At 39.8% G+C, this 23,393-nt stretch overlaps 1 protein-coding gene across 4 annotated transcripts in view; it reads left to right on the forward strand.

Annotated features, from left to right (window-relative positions):
• EPSTI1 (epithelial stromal interaction 1) overlaps window positions 1–22,867 on the forward strand; it is a 48,130-nt gene extending 25,263 nt beyond the window's left edge. For 2 of the 4 annotated variants that reach the window (XR_005102746.1, XR_005102745.1), the window contains 7 exons: window positions 8,597–8,690; window positions 11,920–12,003; window positions 14,808–14,881; window positions 16,404–16,509; window positions 20,078–20,190; window positions 21,215–21,247; window positions 22,723–22,867. Coding sequence is in view for 2 of the 4 variants with exons in the window: in XM_037377962.1 (XP_037233859.1) it covers window positions 8,597–8,690; window positions 11,920–12,003; window positions 14,808–14,881; window positions 16,404–16,509; window positions 21,215–21,235 (379 nt within the window). In the remaining 2 variants the exon portion in view is untranslated. Of the gene's footprint in view, window positions 1–8,596; window positions 8,691–11,919; window positions 12,004–14,807; window positions 14,882–16,403; window positions 16,510–20,077; window positions 20,191–21,214; window positions 21,248–21,935; window positions 22,552–22,722 lie in introns of those variants that run through there. The other 2 variants (XM_037377962.1, XM_037377964.1) reach the window with 2 other exon arrangements.
• The last annotated feature ends 526 nt before the right edge of the window (window positions 22,868–23,393 follow it).

Below are 23,393 nucleotides of genomic sequence, written 5' to 3' on the forward strand. Positions count from 1 at the left end.
AGGAGTAATGGAAAGATAGTGGGTGACATCTCAGATCTCGTAAAGTAACTCCACTGAAGTACTGCCAGTTATTAGAGACATGTTTGTGTAAAAGTGCTTGGTATTTAAAGATGTGCTTTTGCCTATTATGCAAAAACGAGTGACTCGCTGCTTCCATCATCTAAGACCCTATGTCTAGAGGTGAAGAGAACAAATATGAGGTTGTACTCCTTTCCTCGCTGTCTCTGCTAGAGTATTTTGACCTTCCCTGCTTGCTGGGAGAGGCGGGGAGGAAGGTCATGCGCTGCATATAAAGCAAGGACCTCTGCAAAGTCATGGCCTTTGGAGCCATTTCAAAAGATAAGCTGCCTGGTTATTCTGTCCTCTGTAAGCATCTGTAGCTGCAACATCACAGTTTTCCCGAGATCGATGTGTACCAACAGTCTCATTAGCTGAGAAACCTTTTAAAATTGATCACCGCCTCTAGTTGTATCAGCCTCCACAGGTACAGCCCAATCAGTACCTCTCTTGTATGAAGTGCCGCTTCTATTTGATAAGTAAGGACACTGAAGATTTGCATCTCATTAACATATTCTGACAATAAAGTATGATGCTACCCAGAAGTTCATTGTTCTGATTAAATTCCTGTCACTATTAAAACCAAGAACTTCTCGCTGACTGAAATCCCCTTTCATAGGGTGTAACATGAAGTAAGTGAATGCCAAAAAGAAAAAGTTGTCTGCAACCTTGTCCGCTGCCTGCAGCATACAGTTATTTGCTATCTATTGAAAGCCTTGTTATCTTCTGTGCGTACAGCTGGCCCTTGAAAGTCAACTGTATCTGTTATAGTTACTTGAGTATACATCTGTGTCTTATGAGAATGGGGTCTAGATATGCATGCAGGGTGCTGTGGAAAAGTCTGCGAGCTTCTCTTTTTTGGGATCAGCAGCTCCTCTGAACCAGGTGGACTCAAGCTCTATTAGGTGACTAAAATGGACAGTACTCGCAAGGCATCTCCTAAAGTAGCTGAGTAGAAAAACCCTGAAGAGCACACAGGAGCAGACTTTGGGCTGGGGGAGTTGCTGCATGGCAGGATTGATATGGATTGTAGTAACGGAGGAGATGCAATTGAAGGATTTATTGGTGATGTGTTGCCACGGTTCTGCCTCTGAAGATGTCAGATCTAGAAGATAATGACATATGCACGTTTCTACCAGAAACTACTTACACATGAAATGGAGTCCTTCCTTCTGAGTAACGGTGTCTTGGATACATTTTACATTGGTGTCCTGTGGTAGAAGCTGTGTTTCTGTCAAGAGTGCATTAAAAGGGAATGAATGCTTGCATAGTTCATACTTTGCAATTGCTAATCCTTGTAAGGTAAAGACTGAGTGTCCATCTTTCCAAATGGGAATGAAGAAGAGGTTAGATGGGTAGCCCAGGACTCTTAAGGACATCCCTCTTTAGGACATAAAACCTGTTATTTAAACAGTTGTGAGGGATGGCTACCTCATGACTTGCTTTTCTCTGTGGCTTGCTGTGCAGGCTGTATGATTCTGTACCTGATCTGTAGTGTTTCCCACCATATGATTTTAGCCCAGCTCTCTAGTAAGGTGCTTTTATTTAATTTGGATTTGACTTCCCAGAAACTGTAGTGTTGGATGTGGTCCACTGCTTTTCTAATAGTCATCTACCTATTTATGTAATGGGAAAAGCAGTCTAGAACACAGTGTTACTTTTTAATAGTACATGATGGATGTTGTATCACTTCATCCTTCCCCTTGTTACATACTTGTGCCTCTGTTTTTGTGAAGGTTGTACTCCTGTAAAAATTCCTGGCACTGCTGCACTAGGGTACATGTGTGCACTCAATATATTCTGTTCAGAATTTGGAACTGGAAACGGAATTTGCCAGAGTGTCTCTGAGTGCATATTCCAAACACAATGCAGGAGGTTCACCAAACCAAGCTGATGTACATTTGCCTGCCAACTCAGTTTTCTCAAAAGTCATAAAATGTAAGAAAATAAAACCTGAATCAAAACAGAATTTTTATTTATTTATCTATTTTTACAGGATAAATGCTAGTGTCCTTGCCAGTTTTCAGTCCCCTATGATGTGTGGTTCAAACAGCAGTCTGGTAACAAATTTTCCCCACAGAAGTGCAAATGTAAACCTGACCAGACTTTTAACATAGCTTGCTAGAGAGAATGAAAGAGGACTCACACAAAAAGGGTTTGCAGCCTTGAGAATCTTTTGTTTGCTTCTTTTCACCACAATGGCCTTCATTTTGTTCATTTGCTCCTGATTATTTTAAGCATTGTCAATTATTTAGCTAACAGGCAGAAAACTAGGCTTTTATAGACATCCAAAGGGACTCTCTTGAGTGTAATAATGAAGGCAGTTTATTGAACGCCTGTGAGGTTGCTTTCTAATTGTATGCATTAATCTGCCCATGCAAGCTGGCTGAAAATATAGAAGCAGATTGCACATGCAGATGGAGCGCACAGAATGGAAGATCTATGCAATAGACTTATACAAAACTGCACTTCCCTTAAAACTGGATTTATGCTTATTACTTTAGATAATAAATTAAACTTACATCTAAGATAACTTCCAAGAATATTGGATGAGTTGGTGGGAGGAAAAAATACCTTAGCTGTATTATTTTATCTAGTCAGGAAAACAAAAAAAGCAAGTTGGTAGTTGGTTGACAGAAAGATTAGTTTTGGGTGTGGATAGGGAATGATGAAAATAATTCTGCTGAGAAAGTTGCCTTTTTTTAAAAAAAATAATATTTCTATACTTGAAGCTTTATACCTAATATGAACTACTGCCGCGTTTTTTGTTCTTATCCTCAAGAACAAGAACTTGTCAGGCAAGAAAGCCTATCAGCCAAAGATAGTACAGTTTTGATCACTATCATTAGATTTGTCCAAGTCCTCCTTAGTATGCTTGTACATTACTTCCAGTGAAGTCTGTGAATGCTGCGTTAAGCTTGGTGTGTGGCTACCAAAACAATCTGTGCTGGAAAGCAAGCGAGCTAAATACCCAGAGGATGGCCTTTCTTCCCAGTAAAGGGCATTGCAGAAGAGCCATCAACATCATACAGGCATTTCACATTGTAATTTTTCACATTATAGCTTCCAGCAAAAGATAAATCCCACACCCACATGCACACCAAAAAATGGATGTTAGTTCATGCTGAGAACTTTGCACATGGCTGGTGTTTGTTTTTATTTTTACACAAAAGTGGACTCTGTCCTGCTGGTATGGGTTAGAGTTGACATATAGGAGAACCAGAACCCATGTAGAGTTGAGGGCACGTTTGTTGCTGACAAATGGAGATGTTTTTACTGCCTTGCCCCTTATCATGGCCCAGCTGTAGGAAACATGGCAGTTACTTGTAGCCTTCTGAACTTCTTTAAATCTTGTAAACTTATTGCTGTGGTAAATCTCTGCAAAGAAGAGGGGATGTGAGAGGGTGCATGTATACCAGCAAAAGCCATTGGTGGCTCCACTCGGGCTACTTGCAACTTTCTTAATGGCTTAGTTTTGAAATACGTACCTTTGGTGGGATTATTTCCACAAATGGTATTACTGGCCTCCCAGCTTCATTCCCACTTTAGCAACTGATTTTCATTAGTGAAAATCCCAACTATACCTCCCTTTGAGTCTCTTTCTCCATCTCCCAAGGTGGAATCTATGGGAAACCTCCATAAATGGACAGCAGTCTCATCAACCTTTGTGACAGCTTCTGTAATTTCTTCTATTTTAACATTTGATGTTTGTTAGGCCACATGATAGAGGAGCAACAGCGGCCCTAGTACCAGCCAGCCTGGCTTGTGTGTCATAGCAAGTGCCTGACCAGGATGCATATGGCAATGCATAAAGCAGAGCCCTCACTGAGGAAGGAACAAGGGCATCAGTAAGAACACACCCACCATGGACCTTACTGAAACAAAGGGCAGCTTTTCTTATGGGTGGGCTTTGGTAGTGTTAATCAACTGATCTTAATTTCTGCAAAAGCCAGGGAAGTTGTTATGCTTCACCAATTAAGTAAGCTGAAGTGGGGAGCAGTGTAGATATGCTTGCTGGTGCCGCAAAAAGATGCGTCTTGAAGGAAATTCAGTTTTAGTTTTTGGTTTTGTTTTTGAGAGGGGGAATCCTGCTATTGTTTAAAAACCATTGTGAAACTTCTGGGCAGATGTGTGAAAATAACATTATGTATGCATTATGCATGGGTTTTAGTTTTTTAGCTTAATTGGAAGGAATGTTGAAATATAACTTTAGCATTGCTTGCTGGCAATGACTTTGGAAGCTGATGTGTCCATGTCATTCAGCACTGGGTGCTACTGTTGTCTTAATGACTACTCATGTTGTCTCCTCTCTGAAATGGCTGTAATGATTTACTTGGCTTGGGATTCTTTATTTTTATTTTATATTACTGTTTTTTAATGGCTCTTAGCATACTTGCGAACATTCATTAGAGCAGAATTGTAATGCTGGAGATGCTGCTGATGCAGCTTGGGAAAACAAGGCGTTCAGGAGCTGTCTTGTTTTCAGTAGTAATAAGAGTGGCCATTATCTTTTAAAAAATGTCAAGAGAAATAAATAGATTTATGATATATGCAAAAGTATTGTGCTGCCTTTTTTTTCAAAAGCACTGGCATAAAAGCCAGTATATTTTTCTGTGTCCTGGCATTTCAATATCCATCAATTAGAGCAAAAGAATTACCTGCCACTGGTTTCATTGGGAAGAAGTAATGAACATTACAAAAAACCTTTTTAATTTATGCATTTTTAATATTAGTCTGTAAAACAGACTTAAAGCCAAGAACTTTATATATAGGCCAAAAATTTATTTTCTTTACATCTTTGGTCTGAGGAATACAATCTCAAATTAAAAGCTTAGCAAGCAGTGCTGTGTGACTTGGGTGGAGGAAGATGCTGTGGCCAGAGCCCATATCCTTATTCACGTCCCTAAGGATGAGTCCTTTTCAGTACTGGCTCTTCTGTTGGCTTTATAGATGTCACAGGAGTTAAGACCAAATGACACACAAAATTAAAGACCTCTGCACAGGATTTTAGATCTCGGGTCCTGCAACAAGATCAGTTGTGGGTCTTCGTATCTTCCACAGTTACATGCTTGAGTCAACTGTGGAGCTTTCTGCTTCTTGGCTGTCAAGGCTGGTGACCCTGTTGGAGCTTCGGAACTCCTACCTCGGTCATAGGAACCTAGGCTCACTCCAGCTTTTATATCTACCCCCTTGCCTCACCCCAGTGGGAATTTGGGCAGCACACACAATACAGCATCCCAAACAATAAGAAATGTGTGTGGATTCCCTGATCTAGAAGTAACTCGTGAGTGCAGGGTGCCAACTCTAAATCCCTAAATTGCACCATTGTCAGTGGAACACGTAGCAAATTCATGTTTCTGCATTTTACGTGTCCTTGTTGAGCTTCAAGTATATGCTTTTATGTAACAGCTTTGAAGAAAGGACTCACTCTGAAGAACAGTTGTGAAATGTAAAGCCGTATCTCTGAGGACCCTCACAGAAAGCATCTGCAATGTGGACTGATTTCCACAGTCATGCACTGTCCCTTCCTAGCACGTTACTCAATGTTCCTGGCAGCAGAGTCAGTATTTTCCCATGACAGCATTAAAGAGTTTTTCAGCCCCCAAATCCAGTATTGTGCTTCACTCCCCCACAGTTGCGTCTGTGCTAATAAATTAAACACTGTCACTTACTTTCCCTTCTGAGGCCAACAGACCTGAGACCGCCTGCTTCCATTGCTAGCAAACTTTTTCACCTCCAAAAATGGGGCTGTTACATCCACTGTGCCTGTTGGGAGTCACCTGTGGTTGATACTCTTTCCCAGACAGCAGCCAGAAGCTATTTGGAACAGGTCAAGACTATTGCAGGAACTGTTACCACAGTATAGATGGCTGAGTTCCTCTGCTGAGAGTATTGCCTGGTCCTACTAAACGTTCTGGTATGGGAGTAGCCTGTTTTAATTAGCAGAGCGAAAGGCTCATTGCCAATGGTGTAATGGGAAACAGGGCTACTGAGAAAGGCAAAATACCATCATAAGATCACTCCAGTTTAACTAGTGTTTCTGAGTGGTTGTCTTCCCTTCCTCCTGATGCTTCGGGGTAGTCCGAGCTCAGGTTAGCAGCCTGTTAGGAGGGCGCCATCTGCTTGGTTCGTTTAAATATTGGATCTCCTTTTGCCTAGCTATTTTTGAAGGGTATCAGGATGCTGCTGTATTGAAATTAATTTCTTCAGCTCATGTTCTTCATTCCTTAATATTAATTAGTTTTAGAGGAACACATTTTATTAGCATCTTTGATTAGCCCTTGAAGTTCTAGCAAGCGAGTGAGATGTTGCTCCAACTGTCTGAATGTGGAACACCTATGGACACTTTGATATGCTGATTTCCTGCTGGAGATAATGCTTTCCTCTCTGGAACATTAATTGAACTGTCATCTCTCCCTTTCCCTGCAGCATGGCTTATGCTGTGCTCTGCATTGTTATGACTATAGGTTTAATATTATGAAAAATACCATTCAGACAATACTTTGACAGTCTGGCAACTCCAGATGTATTGCTGGGTTTCCACAGAGATGATGCACAACGAATTAACATATGTGACTGACTTGACTGAGTTTGTCTTTACTTGGGTTCAGAAATCTGAGTCCCTTTCTTGTGATAGAGACACTTTGTTAACGTATTAATTAGTTCATCTGGTGTAGTAGGTTTTTTCTGTATTCAAAGGTAGTGCACAGTCTTGCTGAGAAACTTTATTTGCTTCCACTTTTGTAACTGTCATTTCTAATACCAAATCTGAGTTAGCTTTTCACCTGTCAGTGTGCTGATCTGGGATATGCAGTGTCTTAACCCTCCACCCCATTTTTATGCAAATAATGAGAACTTCCTCATACTCCATGTCATTTTTTTGCCATCCATAAGGAATTAGGACATCCAGGTATACCCCCAAGTTGCCATATTTCTTTGCAGAGCTTTAACCTGCTCAAATATATTCTAGACTTTCTGCAGGAGTTCTTAGTCTTTCTGGTGTAGAAATAAATTATTTTAGCAATTTTAGCACGGGTAGAGAAACACAAAATCTGCAATTTAAAACTTCAAGTTCCGCAAATTATTCTGTGCAATCTCACCACTCAGCCACTCATCTTTCATGGAAAAAACTGTGTGTGCTTAGCACTTGGGTAAGAAGACTACTAATTTATTTAACCTTGATATACAGGTGCTTTGTAGAGCAGGGAATCTTATGTTTCACTTGGTTCTTTCTGTATTGTGCATTGGCTGAGGTCCATGTTAACTACCCGGGTAATAGAGGAAAGGGAGTGAACTGAGAATGCCGAGACTCAAAAAGCATGGCTTGCTACAGCTTGAGCAAGTACTCTGTACCCAAAGTGGTAACATGGTTTTGTATGGTGTAGAGTAGCAGAGAAGAACTTGTGAGTTCTTGTTATTTTTCCCCACTTCTCAATATAACCACTGACCAGCAGGACATGTTCCAAAAATGCATCTATTCACCATTTCAGATCATGGACTGAAAGATAAAAACACACTTGCTAGTCTGTTTCAGCAGTTAGTCATCATCATTCTTTGGCAGCCAAGGCTTTTTCTCCAAGGTTAAGTAGCTGTCTTTGGTAACAGCATCTTCTCCCCCACAGAGCTAGCTGGTTGCCCTCTTAGCAGAGTAAATTTTTGTGTTGAATGCCTCTTGAAGCACTCTTTCTGCTATCGCTTCAGTACTTTCATGCTTTCCAAAGCTGTATACAGAAATAAAATTGCCTCTTTCTTCTAACTCTATTCCTTTGAGTGAGCAAAGGCTTGAATAGATATGCCTGGGACTGCAAGTTAGGAACTGGTTTCTGAACACAGCACTGAATCTCCTATACTTAACATTTGTTTATGGTTGTTGCTTGTGACTTTGTTTAAGTGTGGTTGGTTGAAACTGTGAGCGAAATGACGCTACTTTGAAAATCTGGTTTGTAACGGATGTGATTGGAAAAATGAAATTGCCCTTTCCAGAATAAGAAGTGACAATGTTGTGCAATTCTGCTTCAACTAAAGGCAGGCATTTTTTTTTTTTTTTCAATGCTACAAAATGCTTCAAAATCTTTCTGCTTGATTAGGTAACCTGTTGTAAGGCTGCATTTATTAATCATGAAGGAAAAATCCTTAAAATAATATTTTAAATTACTTATCTGAGATTTATAGATCTGGTAGAAGGATTTCCAACGATTCGGTGAAGCAGTTGCATCCTGATGAAATCCAGTGGTATGCAATTCGGTGGTTTAGGAGCTTTACAGTAAGGAAAGAAAGCATAGCCACTGTAGACCCCAAACATGCAAATGACAGCAATTGCTTAAAAATTCCTCCCCGCAAATATCTTATCTATGATATAGGTTCTGTATCCTCTGTCCCATTTCATTCTGTCTGTCTCTATAACCTTTTGTTCCACCTGTGATGGTTTTCAGCAGTCACATGATAAAATGTCTAGGCTAGATTCCAAGGGTGGAATAAAAAGCTGTATTTATTTTTATGGAAGCACTAACAATTCTATTTGGATTGGATTTCTTCATAGCAAAACCAATGAATTATTGAACAGATTGGACTTGGGTTTGCCAAAGAGTGATTCCTGTCAGATTGCTGATCGTGGCCCAGAATCTACAGCATGGGTAAGCAAAACCATGGCATGTGCTATATTTTCTGTCAGCTTTCCAGGTGCTGTCAATAGTGTAATAGCAGAATATTCTAATTGAGCTTAATTGCCTAGACATAACTGAGTGAGTATCAAGGAGTCTTTCTGGGTGAGTGAGTGAGATTGCCTACATTGTCTCTTAAAAACCAGCAGAATACCCTACATAGTTGGGGACTGCCTTTATTATTCACAGATCTCTCTCTGATAAATGAGAGCCAGATTTATATTCTAAGGTCAGAGCAGAATCTTAAATTTGCTCTGTACCCATCCGCTGGTGGCAAGCTTTTATGAAATCTCAACTAGTTCATGTCAGCAGATGCTTTACTACATTGAAATCTAGTCAGAAGAGAAGCTTATTTCTCACTGCATCCTAAAAGTGATTCCATAGACTGCTTGGGGACTTTGTCCCAGTTTAAATGAGCCTGGTAAGTATCAATGTAATTATGAAACAGATAAAGTATTGCATAAGTTTCGTTATTTTAATGGCCTCAAAAAGGCTTTTTCGCATACGATTAGTCTCTTTGTGTCTAAACTAAGCTTTCCTGCTGATGTAAAAGCTTGCAGTGAGGAATACTAACCCTGAGACAGAAGTATTTCTCCTGGAGGGAGGTTTGTAATTGGGGGAAGTGAGAGAGCAGGCAGCCAAGTGGACAGAAATTGTCGTTACAGGCAATAGTCCTTAGTCAGCAGAAACTTGGAAGTATTCAATCTGGGCAGCCCTCTTGTATACAACCTTGAACACCAACAGCTGAGTAAAGGGAGGAAAAGATTTACCACCATATTTCCTCAGAAGCCTTGGAAATGTGCAAGGACCTGGCATTATAGCAATTGCTGCAAACAGAATATACAACAGCTCTGTCTTGCCTCTAGTATCTCTTCCTGGTTTTCATTACATGAAAAGGGAAGGTGATACTGAAAATCAGTTCCTTTCCCCTTTGATTCCTCAGGTCATTTTGTGTCTCTGAAAACCCTAAAGAAATCTTAGCGTATGTAGGCGGATATATAGCTTGAAGGAGCCAACTTCTGCCCAGCATTGCAGGAGGGTGGCTTTCAGACTTGTCTTGTAGTCCTGAGCAGACAAGAGAGATGAAAGGCTACGGGAAGGGAGAAAAGATGTCTTGAAACCACTTCTACCTCCCTCTTGAAGCACCTGATACTCCAAACAGTGGGAAGCTTGTTTTTTGATAGGGATAACCCAGCTCTGCAGCCTTTTGTATGGTGTGGGCATTGAACTGCGAAGACAAGTGAGCTCATGTCCCCAGGGCTGACGTGGATTTTGGTGTGGTGTCTTCATATCTATACAGAAGTGGGTAGATGCCTAAAGGAACACTGAATTTCGTCAGGGGAACATGTCCTACTTTTAGCCTTTGCCTTCTACCTCACCTACCTATGTGTGCCTTTCTTGTTCCAGTTTTTGCGGGGTTTCTTAATCAGTTATGCCAAATTATATACCATGTTCATCTTTGGCTTCACTGGTATCCAAGCAGATAAAATACATCGTTTAGCCATACTGTTCTTTAATACTAGCTGATACTATACGTGACTTTTGCATGGCAGCATTTTTATAGCTTTATGAATCAATTAATAACTTCCTTATAATGCACTATGCAGTTAGCAAAATGTCTTCCCAACCAACTTGTGTAAGGTATGGTCTATAGGCATATGCACAACCTCTGTACTCTGTGTGAGGAATCTGAAACACATAACCAATGAGTTGTTATCTAAATAAACTTGGTGTAGTACCAAAATGCTAAACCAGTGGGAAAAAATTGAACTCTAATTTTGATGTTATCTTGGACCTGCCCTTTGTCTGGAGTAATTAAAAGATTTAGGAACAATGTATTTGAATAGTGAAATGTGATAAACTTAGGTGCTTGACATGCATGCTAAAAGGGAGGCATATATATATGTGTGTGTGTGTCTGTGATTTTTTAAGTTTAAGATTTGTGTTCTAAGAGAGGTGTGGAATGATGTAATGTTGATCAAATTTTTTTTCCTCACATAATTTCCTTGATAATGATATTAATTTAGCACACCTGGTTCAAATATCAGTGTCAAACGTTACTTGAGGTGCATGAACAAATTTAACGTCTTTGGAGTGACTCTGTCATTGGTGACTTTTTCAGCCTGCTTATTTAATCAAGCTCATAATTAATTTTAATCCTGTCTTTCAAAGTGTTACCAATCCTGTGTAGATTTTTATTGTCTTCCAACTTGATTAACATACACTTCACACAATTCTCCAAGCCATTACAGAGAGTAATGAATAATATTGGACCCAGAATGAGTCTCCCTGGACATATGTAACAACTCCTCCCAGCTCAAAATTGAGCTATTAATAATTGCTTTCTCTATTCAGTCTTTTTAGCAAATTATGTGCCTGTTGTTTTAATGGTGTCATTCTGCATGCATATATCAAGTTTTGAGAACATTGTGTAGACCTGCAACAAATTCCTCACTAAAGTCAAAGCTGCACACTTGTATTAAATTACACTGGCTCATTTTTTAGTGTGCTACACTATGTCCCTGCTCAAAGGCTTTACAGTCTAAGTTCCTGTGTATAAGATTCTAAGGATCCTGTAAGATCCTAGCGGTAGGTTGTCTTTTTTAAACAACTACTACTTGTGAAAGACCAGGGCTAGTTATTGTAACAAAACCAGAGTTGAATACATTATTCATGATGCATAGTTCAGATTTTTAGTTCTCTTGGCTGCCCCACAAATAGTACAGCAGGTTTGATCTCTCAGCTTCTGTAGCCCTACCTCCACAAATGCCTTTCCACAAATAATCCTGGGTTCCTCTCTGTTACCAGACCTCCGTTCTGCTTTGTTATCTCACTAATATTTTCAGTACTTTTATTTCTTCCCAGAGTACCCTATCACACTACCATACATCCTGATGGTGTTTTCTGACTGCTCAGGGTATCCTGAGCATATGTATGTGTGACACCGGCACATGGGACAGCACGTGCTGTGGCTGCCTTGTGACGTGCCAGTGGACATTCAACCAAACTGAGACTGAGAAGCTTTAGGCCACTTCTTGTTTAAATTCTGTTCTTGAGGCCAATCTGGTTTTATAAGTAACTGGAATTATTCATCTGTTTCTGTTTTGTTAATTACCTGTATAATGATTTGGGAATAAGGTTTGGGACTTTGCCCCCCCCCTCTCCCCACACCAATATGTTTATATTCTCTGCTGAACAATAGGTAAGAAGCCATACTTATAAGCAAGCTCTTCGAGAGGATGAAAAAAGAAGATTAGAGGAGATGAAGCAAGCACAACGGAGGAAGGTAATTATACATCAACAGTTTGCATATTGTAGCATTTTTGCATGCTGTGAAACCAATTAAATACATTGATTACTTGTAACCTACGCACAGAGTTTCTCTTTCGCAAAAGTGATTCAGTCACTGTATTCAAATATTGTGGGAGAGATGAGCCAAGCTGTAAAATGTGGGCAGGGACTTACTTACCTTCTGGGTTCAAGGTTATTTGCATCTGGATGACTGGCTCCTGTTCACCTCTCCATTTGAATAATTGTGCAGAGCATTTTCTGACCATGGCACCCGATTTCATAGGCTAAGGAAACCAGTTTCCTCTCTTTCAGGCAGAAGTAATCTTACTGAGATATTCATGATGGACTCGGACTCTGAGTAGTCTCTTTCTAGAGAGCTGAGGCCTGTGTTCCCTGACTCCCGAATGGGGTTGCGGAAGCACTCAGATTTGCTGTTAAGCTTGTATGCTGCTCTGTTCCCTTGCTAACCACCTAAATGAAGAGTTTTGAATTGTCTAAAAAGCAAGCATGCTACAACTGCAGGTTTGAACTTCATCTTCAGCATGCGTGGCATGCATTGCCTGAAATGTGTCTGAACCACTGTAGTCCCTCTGGCGTAGATTTGGGTACCGTATCCACATAAAGTTCGTCTACACAAGGTGATGGTGCTGTGCCAAGTTATCTGACTTGGCTCCAGGTCTGACTGTGCAAGTATGGGGAGGGCAGCATTTGAAAATCGTATTAGCAAATAATTCAAAAACATATGAAAAAATACTGAGGCTTTTGCCATGCCTCTGCTGTTACTACCATCCAAGTTAATGTTCAACTGCTTCCCCAGTAGCAGAATCTTAGCATAAGAAATTCCAAGCGGTGAGATTCTACTAGAGCTGGACAAGTGACTGAGCCCCTCTCATGGATATCTTTTGTTAAATATTGGCAATAACTGTCCTTATTTCATAGTGTTCTAGCAACCAGGGTGCTGGAAATAAAAGGTGGGGGAAAAGAGTGGCTTTTAATTACTTCCCCATCAGGTGTGTGCTTAATCCCAGGAACTGTACAGAGGAAAATTTTTTGAAAGCCAGTCCTGATGGGTGTAAGTCTGGTAGCTGCTGTATTCTTTACATTGATTCTTCCATAGAGAAAATAACTACAGATGTGAAATAACATGCCCCTACTGTATGAGTTTGGTTTAAGGAACTCATTTAGAGCTTTAGGCTCTACCAATTTCCACAACTTGCTGAGAAGCTGTTGGCTGCTTCTAAGACTGCTCTTGCTCGGTGCACAGTTCCAAGTGCTCCTTGCCTTCACAGTTGCTGCTACCTATTGCACAGAGTAATGCACTACTTATAAACTTACTGTATATAATATGTATTTTAAAGGCTCCAATAATTGTCCCTCAGATATATGTTGGCGCGTTTCTCTCTTCAAACTAATATTTAATAAAATAACTGTGAATTCTGTCTTGTGTGTACCTTCTAGCACAGTGTAGTTATAAAACATGTAGGTATTGTCAGTTCCCTTTTTTTTTTTTTTTCAAAACAGGTTTTTGTGTGTATTGCTTGATTTAGAAATTTTCAGTACGCTTTGAACACCGCATCATATAGACACAATATATTTCAGACGTTACTCCAAGAGAGGACTCAGCATATTGGAAAGTCAGATACTGCGTTTTAATTTTCAGGTTGAATAGTTATTTAAAACACTGAAAATTAAGGTTGGCTTTTTTATTTCTTAATCCTGTTTCTTCTTTTAGGGCTAGACAAATATTGATACACAACACATTCACAGTTATTGATTTTCTTCATACATTTATTGCATAGTTTTTATTTAATGTTCCACTTAAATTGATTTTTTTAAAAAAAAAAAAACCAAAACAACTTCTGTGGTTCCATTCAGTTATTGAAGCTTTTATCTAACTGCATCATTTTATTTTAGTTCCTATTCCTACGGCTGCTTAGTTGCTATGGAAAATATGAAAGATGGGTCTGTTCCCATCCCTTCCCCCTTGGCCTGCAAGCCAAATTTTCTTTGCAGAAAAATCTGCATCTCCAATTCTTGGGTGCATTGCAGGAAGAAAGAGCCAGGCAAACAAGCAGACATGCAGAGCAGAGTCGTACAGCCTGCGCTTCCTTTGCAGTCCTGGTTGAAATTGCATAAGCAAACTCTCCTCTGAGAAGAATTTCCTTTATAAAGCTTAATAGCATAAGGATGGTAGGCTACTGCAACACTGAGAGCTTGCACAGACTTTTACCATTTGGTACCAACAGGTACCATTTGCCCTTCCCTCACCCTTGGGGGGAGCCCCAGGGAGCTGGGGGTGACATGCCATGCCACATACCCTTGTTCTTATCTTCTCCTCATGCTTCATGGAGGCAGGAGGCAAAGGGCATGTCTTCATACCCTGTGGGTGCGATGACTATGTCTGCTCCTGCAAAGTGACTTCATCTGTATTCCTCCTTGGACCCACAGGGGAATTCAAACCCATGGGTGGGGGCAAGGGAAAGCAGAATCCTGTCTGGCATACTTTTTCAAATTTAGGACTGTGAATGTCTGAATCCTGTAACTTCCCACCTTTTAAGGCACAAACAAAACTCATCCAGTGCAATGCTGAACAGAAAAATGAACGCAGATTTTAACATCATGCTGTCACATAAATCAAATGCTGTTGAGAGAAGTTCTGGGAATGAACTTGTCTCATGGCTCTAGCTGGAGGTAACACCATGTGGAATTAATTGGGTTTGCAACATAGGTTTGTTAATTAAAAGTTTGTTGGTTGTTTAGATATTTGTTTTGTTTTGTTTTTTCTCTTATCATTCCCAGGCTGAATTAATGGAATTTAAACAAAAGCAGGAGGAGGAAGCCAGGACAAGAGCACGTCAAAAGGAACAGAGGAGGTATGATGCAAAAATGCAGAACACACTTTAATTAAATTCCTATCTGGAAATGGTCTCAAAATTGCAGGCATTCATGATTTAGAAGATGATTGCAATGAGGATCCCTGACCTTGTTTCTGGTTTAACTTTGCCTTCAAATGAGACACTAACACCCATCATTACAACTGTTTACTGTAATGCAGTGTGACCCAGAGTACCTTTTTCACTTTACCCTATCGGCACAGGATATAGGGTAGAAACTATTAGTAATTTCATGGGTAACTACTAGTACAGTAGCTTCAGCTGGGAAACATTTTATCTATCTATCTTTTATTTATTTACTCAATCTTGCTTTATTTTAGAATGTGCTACTTTGTCAATGCCACGTTTTGTGGTTGGCTGTCACTGAAGTTAACAGGCAGAGATAAATGTGGGATTCGATATTGACACAGATCGAAGCTGCAGTGCAGCAAGGCCTTCTGCAGCTGTATTGCTTCGCACCCCAGGGCTGTGCCCCACTGCTGTGCCCTCTCTGTGCTCAGCAGATCTAATCTTGCACTTCTGTCACTTAACTGGTTTTCCATTATCTTGAAGCACAGCTTTATTGTCAGCTTTGTTTTGTGCTGGTAAAAAGAAGCAACATTTAGGCTCAAAAATAAAACCACCATTTGTGGGGTTTTTTGTATCATTAAGGTAATATATATAAAAAAAATAGTTCTTTAGGCAACCACGCTCCATACTGTTTTCATTTCTTATTTTTCTGTAGCAAAGATATTGAGATAATTACCCATAGAAGTTAATGAAGGATTTTTGATTCAGTCCATCTCATGTCCCTAGATAGAAATAATCCAGCATCTTGCATTTTACATCATTCTTACAAATAGCATTGTAAAACATTAAAACAACAGTCATGTCTAAGCATGTGTGTCAGTCCTAAGCATTAATAGGGAGAAAAAAGAAACAGTTTTCAGGAGGTTTGAAAAAACTTAGAAGAGATTGAGGAAAAGTACATTTGTATTTGTGCATGCTTTCCAGATTGATAGAGCAGTACAAAGAAATGCTAGAGTTGATTTCAGAGCTGTATGGTAGGGAAAGTTGTCAGCTACACAAATTGTCTCTATTAGTAACAAGCTTAAGTGGTTTTATTCATTGACGTTAGGAAATTAGTACTTCTGGAAACTCTCCTTGTGTACTGAAAGCTGAAAGACTACCTAAGGTGAATTGCCAAAATAGCAATACCTCCCCGATAAGATGGGTGGTGGTATGCAGGTCGTCTTTCTACAGATAATTTTGGTGCATTTCTCACAGCAGCTGAGCTATGCCTTTTAATCACAACGGGCTGATCCCTGGATAATAGTGAATTGAAAATTAAATCCACCCTATGTCATGCCTGTCCATGGCTATGCAGCACAGATTTGAAAAACAGAGGAAGGTGGGTATTAAACTGCCAATAGGGAAAGCCACTCAAAGTATGCTAAATTTCAAATGTTTGTGAACTCCTCAGCTACCTTCACTCATTATTCATTTTTTGTTGTGTTTTAAGGGTAAATAATGCTTTCCTGGACCGACTCCAGAGCAAAATGCAACCTGATAGACTCCACCAACCTGGATATTCTGAGAATCTGAACTACCTCAGTAACAGCATCTGGGTAAGTTTTTGGATACAGAACATGAAAGCAAAGAGATTGTTTAAAAGTTTACTTTTCCCCCAGATTCTGTTATGTGTCTATGTACATTTAGCCTGCCTGGCAGAACTCACAGTCCTGGCTGGCTGTCTACAATAGTTTTTAAGAAGAAATCCTGTCTTAAATATAAGCTATTCAAATGGGAGAAGGGAGGAACAGCTGCTCTTGCAGCAAAACTCAGTGGCTTTGCATGCAAGGTGCGTACTGCAAGGAACTACATCCAAGGTACTTCTTAAGTTCAGAACAAGGGTAGTGAAATCGTAAGGGATTTTTTAAGTCTATAAATGAAGGATGTTTGGAAATGCTGTAAACTTTTTAATACCATATTGAAATTGGAGGCGGAAAATCCCATGAAAGGTACAGCAGTTTATTTTTTACCTGTATAAAATAATGGCAAAGAAGACTCAACTGCATCCAATTTAAAATACAGGGTTTGTAAGGATTGTCTGAAGAAAAGATACTTTGACTGTAGCTTCTTAAACATCCACTAATTTTTTTGAGCTGTCCTAATGAGGCATTAATGTTATTTAGAACTACATTATTCAGTGTAAAAAAAGTAAAATTGTGTAGTATTCCCATCATGGAAATCTCCATTAGGTTGACTTTCCATTGCTGAGAGGACTCTAGTGGAGAAATGGAAGATTTACAAAGAATGAGCAGCAAAAGGATGAGTCTAAGAGAATTTAGTGAATGTGTCAGTGTAGAAAAATATGTTTAGTTAATAAACCAGAAAAGCTTGAACTGATTAGTTGACTGTCTGGTGAGGGTGTGTATGTTGGCAGATGAATGCCTGGAAGCCTCGGGTTCAATCAATCAAGGCATGATTAAGCAGCAGATATTCTTGCTGCTGGATTTTTCTATATACTGGAAGTGAAAAAAGAGTGTCTCCATCACTACAAGCTTTGGGCAAGCCCTGGGCCATGGCAGAAGGCTTGGGAACCTTGGACTGATTCTCTTGGTCTTGCTGAGAGAAGGCAGGGTCTGCCAACTCAACCTCCTGTAAGGCCTGTGGGCAGCTGCTTGGGGAACCAGCTGGTTAGAGGCTTTACTGGTAACGCCTATATTACATGCCAGGCAATCCAGGAAGCCAAACTGCAGATGTTCAGGATAATAGAAGAGTGTGAGCAAGAGGGCACTCTGCATGGCAGACCTGAATCATCTCCTGAAGGATGGCATGTCTGCAGATAGTGGAATTAGAGACTTCAGGTAGGACAGAGGGGCAAAAGGTAAAGCCTGCTAGATGGTTAACAAAGGCAGCAAGGGTGGAAAATACAGTTTTTATTTCACTTTGTGTCCTTTACCCCAATTTGTAAACTGTTTCCTAATAAACTCAAAAGAAAATGTGTGACGCAGCCAAGATCCCCAATATCTAAACTTCAGAGTGCCTGCTGTCACCACTGAAAACCTTGCCATTGTCTCATTGTCTGAAGAGGCGGGGGGTGGGGAGGTGGAAGGGGTGGGGTGTTGCCTTTAGCCAGGTGCCATATGTCCTCTTCCACAGGACAGGTGCTGGTACCACTAAATAAGCGCACTCAGCCTAGGCACAGTTTTAACAACAAACAACTCTGATGTACGCAGCCAATCTGTGCTTTTTAATATATTTATATATATTCAAAGAATGCATCAACACAAATGTAATAAAACCCTGCATGTAGAAGTGATAAATTTCTTACTCTGATGTTTACTTAATGGCTCCCAAGGAGCCTGCCTTCTGTTGGGTAATGCTAGATTATCGATTCTCCATTATGCTACGATGTGAGATTTGAAGACTAAACAAAACGGGGAAAGAATAAACTATGAAAGAATACGCCATCATGGAAAGGAATTAAAAATGAGTATTGTTAACAAGAGCAAGAAAGAAAAATATCTCTCAAAAGACAGGCTGGAGGCTGCAACCTCAGTGTCTTTGATTATACCAAGATTATTCCCTCTTCCCTTGGGATTTTAAGCAAAAAGAATCGAACTCCAGGTGGGGCTTACAAGTCATGTAGTCTGCAGCATGGTGGTTTACATTACAAGGGAGCTTACTGAAGCACATCAGATGGTATACTAAGATTAAAAGAAACTAAAAAGGTTCCCAAAGTTAAGACCTGCAGATAATTTTTGAGCCTGCTCCATCTGTGCAGTGGCACTGAAGAGGAAATATTTGTTCTCTTTCCTGCTTTTATTTTTTCCCCCTGTTTGAACTCTTCACAGTCACAATGGCTTCACACTTAACAGAACCTGAACATCTCACTGTGCTGTCAGTATACCTGCTGGATTTTTCACTATTATTTCTATTAGCCTGGTTTCTTAAGGAAATGAAGTTTCTATGATCACACTGGCTGTCTACATGTAATAAGGTTTTCAACCTGCTGGCCAACCATAGCCAAAATTGAAAGGGAGTGTAAGCCTCAAAGATATTTAAGATTCTGTGTGTTTCCTGAAAAGCAATGGCTGGCAGAGGAGAGACCCCAAAACAGTGCCGCATTCTGATGGGCGGTGGGAAGGACCCGGGCACTCTGTGCGTTGTTTGTCTGCAGCCCTATGGCCGATCAGCATGGGCACAGCTCCAGAGCAGCTGCAGCTCTGCCCTGTTTTCCTGGGGGTAGGGGATACAAAAGGGGACATGGATATCACAGGGGACATGGAGAGAAGGGAGGGAAGGCAAATTCGTTGTGTGCGTTCAGTCAGTGGGTAGGAGATCAGTTGCATTGCCCAGTTATCCCCTCATCAATAGGAAACTGGTTTTCATTAATTCGTCTGCCATCTGACATCTTGTGTTTTTATTAGGAATATTTGTAAGCTGTTATTTCAAGAAAGGTCTTTGTGAAATTAATCTTTTCTTCCTTTTTGGTTATAAGTGCCAGGGCACTCGCTAGGTGCTTGTGTGGTTTTCTGTTTTAATGGGAAGACAAATTAATGAATTTCCACTTCTGTCTGTGAGCTACCGCACCCTTGAGAGAGCATTGAGTCTTGTTGTATGCTGTCAAGAAAGTTTTGATGTCCTGTGTGCTGCTATTGTCTCTAACATAAGGATAAACCTTTTAGGGTAGGAGGGTAAAGAAAGTTGTCGTTTTGATGTCAAAGTTTAATCAATAAGATTTAATCCTTAGTCAGCTGGGACCTATGACTAAGACAGTATCTGTTCACTGTAATGCAATGAATGGTCAGTTTTATTTAAATATTAAACCGCTCCTATTTTTTACAAAAGAGTAACTTTAAAACAGGTGCATATTTTTATATTCACAGCATTGTGATATTTGCCTGTGTTCAAGTACGAAGGGATCTGCAGAGGCCAAGTGCTAGTGCATGGCAAGCCTGTAACAGAGCTCCTGGGGGGTTTTTGCATGGAAATGGAGCACTGTCAAGGACCCTTTTGTCTATTCTATCAATGGCGAAAGGTCACATGGTCAACATATGAAATTTATATGTCTGCTCTTCTTTAACAGAGTACTAGTTGTCTTGCTGAAACTCTTTAAGCTGTAGTAAACCCAGAATCTAGAAGGCAACATGACATATTACATCAACCTGTTTCGTGTCTCCATTACAGCTGGTGTCGTGCATGAGAATGAGAAATGCTCTCTCAGATGCTGACTCTGCCCTTTCAGTGGATGCACAATTGTAGATGTTCATTGTGGGAAGCAACTGTGCCCTGAATACCAGGTGCAGTGGGACAGGAAACCCCAATCGCTTCCTTTCCCATATGCAGAACAGAGACTCAATGGAGGCTGGATAAATCTGTTTTAAGGAAACATGGTTTATGGATAAAACTATTTTAAATAAACATGGTTTGTGGGTTAGCTCTTGGTTTAGTTCTTGTAGCTACTTTTAGATGGATAAAGTTGCACTGAAAATGCTGCTTTCCCAGGACAAAGAAAAATCTTTCTTTTTAACATGGGAATATTGAGAATAGAAAATTTATATAAGAATATCGCAGAGTGCAATCCACAATGGTTACATTTGTTTTAACAAAGAATGTGGTTTCCTAACTTAGCTTTAACCTGGTCAGTCAATGCACAATCTGAGTTGGAAAGTTTATTAATTTTTGTTCCTAAAAGAGGTGAGTTTGGGTTTTGTTTTTGTGGGGTTTTGTGGGGTTTTTTTGTAAGGTGCTTGTCTATTTCTGCCAGAAGAATGGCAGAAAAGAAACTACTCGGCAGAAGTATCAGCATTGATATGGGGACCTCAGATGAATAGGTCCAGGCATGCTGTAGCTGAGTTTCATGACTTACCTCTGACAAGGCAGTCAAACAGCATATGCAGATGTGTTCTGCCTGGCTTGACTTTGAGCTCAATCATTCTTTCCTTTGAAAATCACATCCTAAAAGAGAATAGCGGGAGTCTGGGGAGGAACGGAAGAAGCTTTTCACTCTTTCAAATTGTGAGTTCAAGAAAGGATTGAAGCATCTGAAGACACATTTTTTCCAGCAAAACCAAAATATGTTTATCTCCTGAGTTGATACGTCCTCCTATTCATATTGAGTTCAGATTGAAGAAATATTTATTGCTAGAACTGGAATCTTGCAGAAGGGTTTACTTGTTATTTTAAGTGAAGTTTCAAAAGACAGGAAAGGGCACCAAGTAATCAAGAAAGTTCCACACAACTGGATAACCATAATTCTTTTATAAATATGTGATTGTACTGTACATCGTACTGTACTAATGCATTTTTTTTTCTTTCATCCAGGAGTCAAATGACTTGGAATAAAGGAGGAGAAAGGTAAGAACAATGAATTTGTTCATTCTTTTTAGTACCAATGCTGGTGTTAATTTAGCTTCGTATTTGACATTTCATTATAACAGCTTATGTCATTTAATTATCAAGTAATGAGAGGGGATATTAAAACAAATGCTTTCCAGCTCTGTGTTTGGGGCCATGCAATGGCACATACCTGTTCTAAAAGACATTCTTTTGTGAAGAACTGCAGAACGTGTATTTCAAGTCAGAGAAAGTTCTGATGGCATGGAAGGCATCTGCTGGGGGTGCCTTGATATTTAGGCTAAAACTCTGATACATCCACATTCTCTGTGTCATGGACTATGAGTGGATAAACCTGGGCAGCTGAGGAGTATGGATGGAAATGCAGGAGGTGACTTTGCAAGCTTTCACTGATCCTAAGTGAAAGAGGATAACTTTGTTGTGGGCTGTGTTCTTACTGCTATTTCCCGTGAGCAAAAAGGGACACTGTTGTCAGTGGAGGCTGTCAGTAAAACACCACTGTTGAATCAGAGACATCAGGCCCCCTATGTTCAAATGACCATTTTGTAAGGCTCACTGCACCTACGGGAAAGGGGTTCCCAACCCTAACTCTGATTTCCAATATAAAGATTTGTGCAGAGCCTTTGCTTCCAGACTTGGACACTTCTGAAGCAGGTTCAGGCACTGACACGCATTATTCTTGCCTTAGGAGATGACTTTGACACAACTCATGTTTTTTGAGAAGCAGGATTTTATAAAGAGGAATTAAAAAACCCCAAACTTCAGTAAGTCCCTTGCTTTCAACCCTTCTCCCACAAATGCAGGTATTCTTCTATGACTTTCTTCCTCATTTTTCTGCTCCAATAATTATTTTAGTATTTTTGCAGCAGAGTTGTATTCCGAAGATGGTATCTAAATAATATTGTTGGCCTCCCATGAGTCATCTTTTCAATTTAATGAGGAGTAAATTTGTTATTAAAAATTAACTCAAATTCACTAAAGAAATGACAACAAGTAAATAAAGGCAGTTCCCCACAGAGGAGGAAATAGCCGTCTTTTGCAGCCCACGATACTCTTAGGTTTGGTAAACCGTCAGCAGCTGAAGGAGTTCAATGTATTGGATCCTTTGTTGTTTTTCACAATTTCTACAATACCAATAATATATTTACAGTTGAACTGTATAAGACCTATGGATGGGTGCACTTTTCTAAGCCTTATTTTGCTGTTGTTTTGAAAACACATTTCAGCTTGCTACATGAATATATTGTTCAAAGAGTTATTAATCTAATAGGACAACTAATTAGGACATTTTGTGAATGAAATTTACAAAAAGATAGGAATCTCTTCATGAAGGGTTTACATAATTACAAGCTAAAACCTGTCAGAAGAAAAGGGAGACTATTTTTCAGTGGACATAATCCTAGAGAAGTTGACTTTGATTTTTGTTTTTGCTGCAAAAGATAATTTTTAATTCTGTTTTCTCCCTCTTGTTACAGGGTACTGGAGAAATATTCACTTTTATCTGGCCTAGGCCAAATGACCTTGTAAAAGCTCTGAGAAAACGCTCTTTTATCATTGTGATTTTTTTTCTTACTCTGACTTCAGCTTCACACCCACTTCATGAGCAATCTGCAGAGACTGGTTTCTAGCTGTCATTATTCACGCATATTTGAAGCAGCTGATTATGGAAGTCCTATTTAATTTTTAATAAGAGAATGTGTCATTTTTTTTCATAAATTGTTTTGCCTCTTGCAGAATGTAATTATCCCAGTCTTTGGGATCTCAGAAAAAGAAGACATTAGTGGCTGTAGAAGCTGCAGTAATATCAGTGTTTACTTGCTGCTCTATACCCAGCCAAAAATGTCTCAGAGATTTGAACTAAAGAAGCAGGTAGAGGTGGGGTTTTTTGGGATGGGAAGGAGAAGTGTTGCTGATTTGGGGTTGTTTGTTTGGGGGTTTGGTTTTGTTTTGTTTTGGTGGGGATTTTGTGGAATTATTTTGCTATTGTATTTAACAGCAGACACTCAAGAAGAAATATGTGTATTGTAAACATGATCTTTTAAATACGTTCTTAGAAAACTACAACACAGGAAAGAAAGAAAACTTGAGATAACACTGAAATGTATTTGATCTCTCCTGCATCTTTTGTGATATATACCAGTTTCTC

The sequence above is a fragment of the Falco rusticolus genome, chromosome 2 (genome assembly GCF_015220075.1).
Source record: "Falco rusticolus isolate bFalRus1 chromosome 2, bFalRus1.pri, whole genome shotgun sequence".
Lineage (NCBI taxonomy): Eukaryota > Metazoa > Chordata > Aves > Falconiformes > Falconidae > Falco > Falco rusticolus.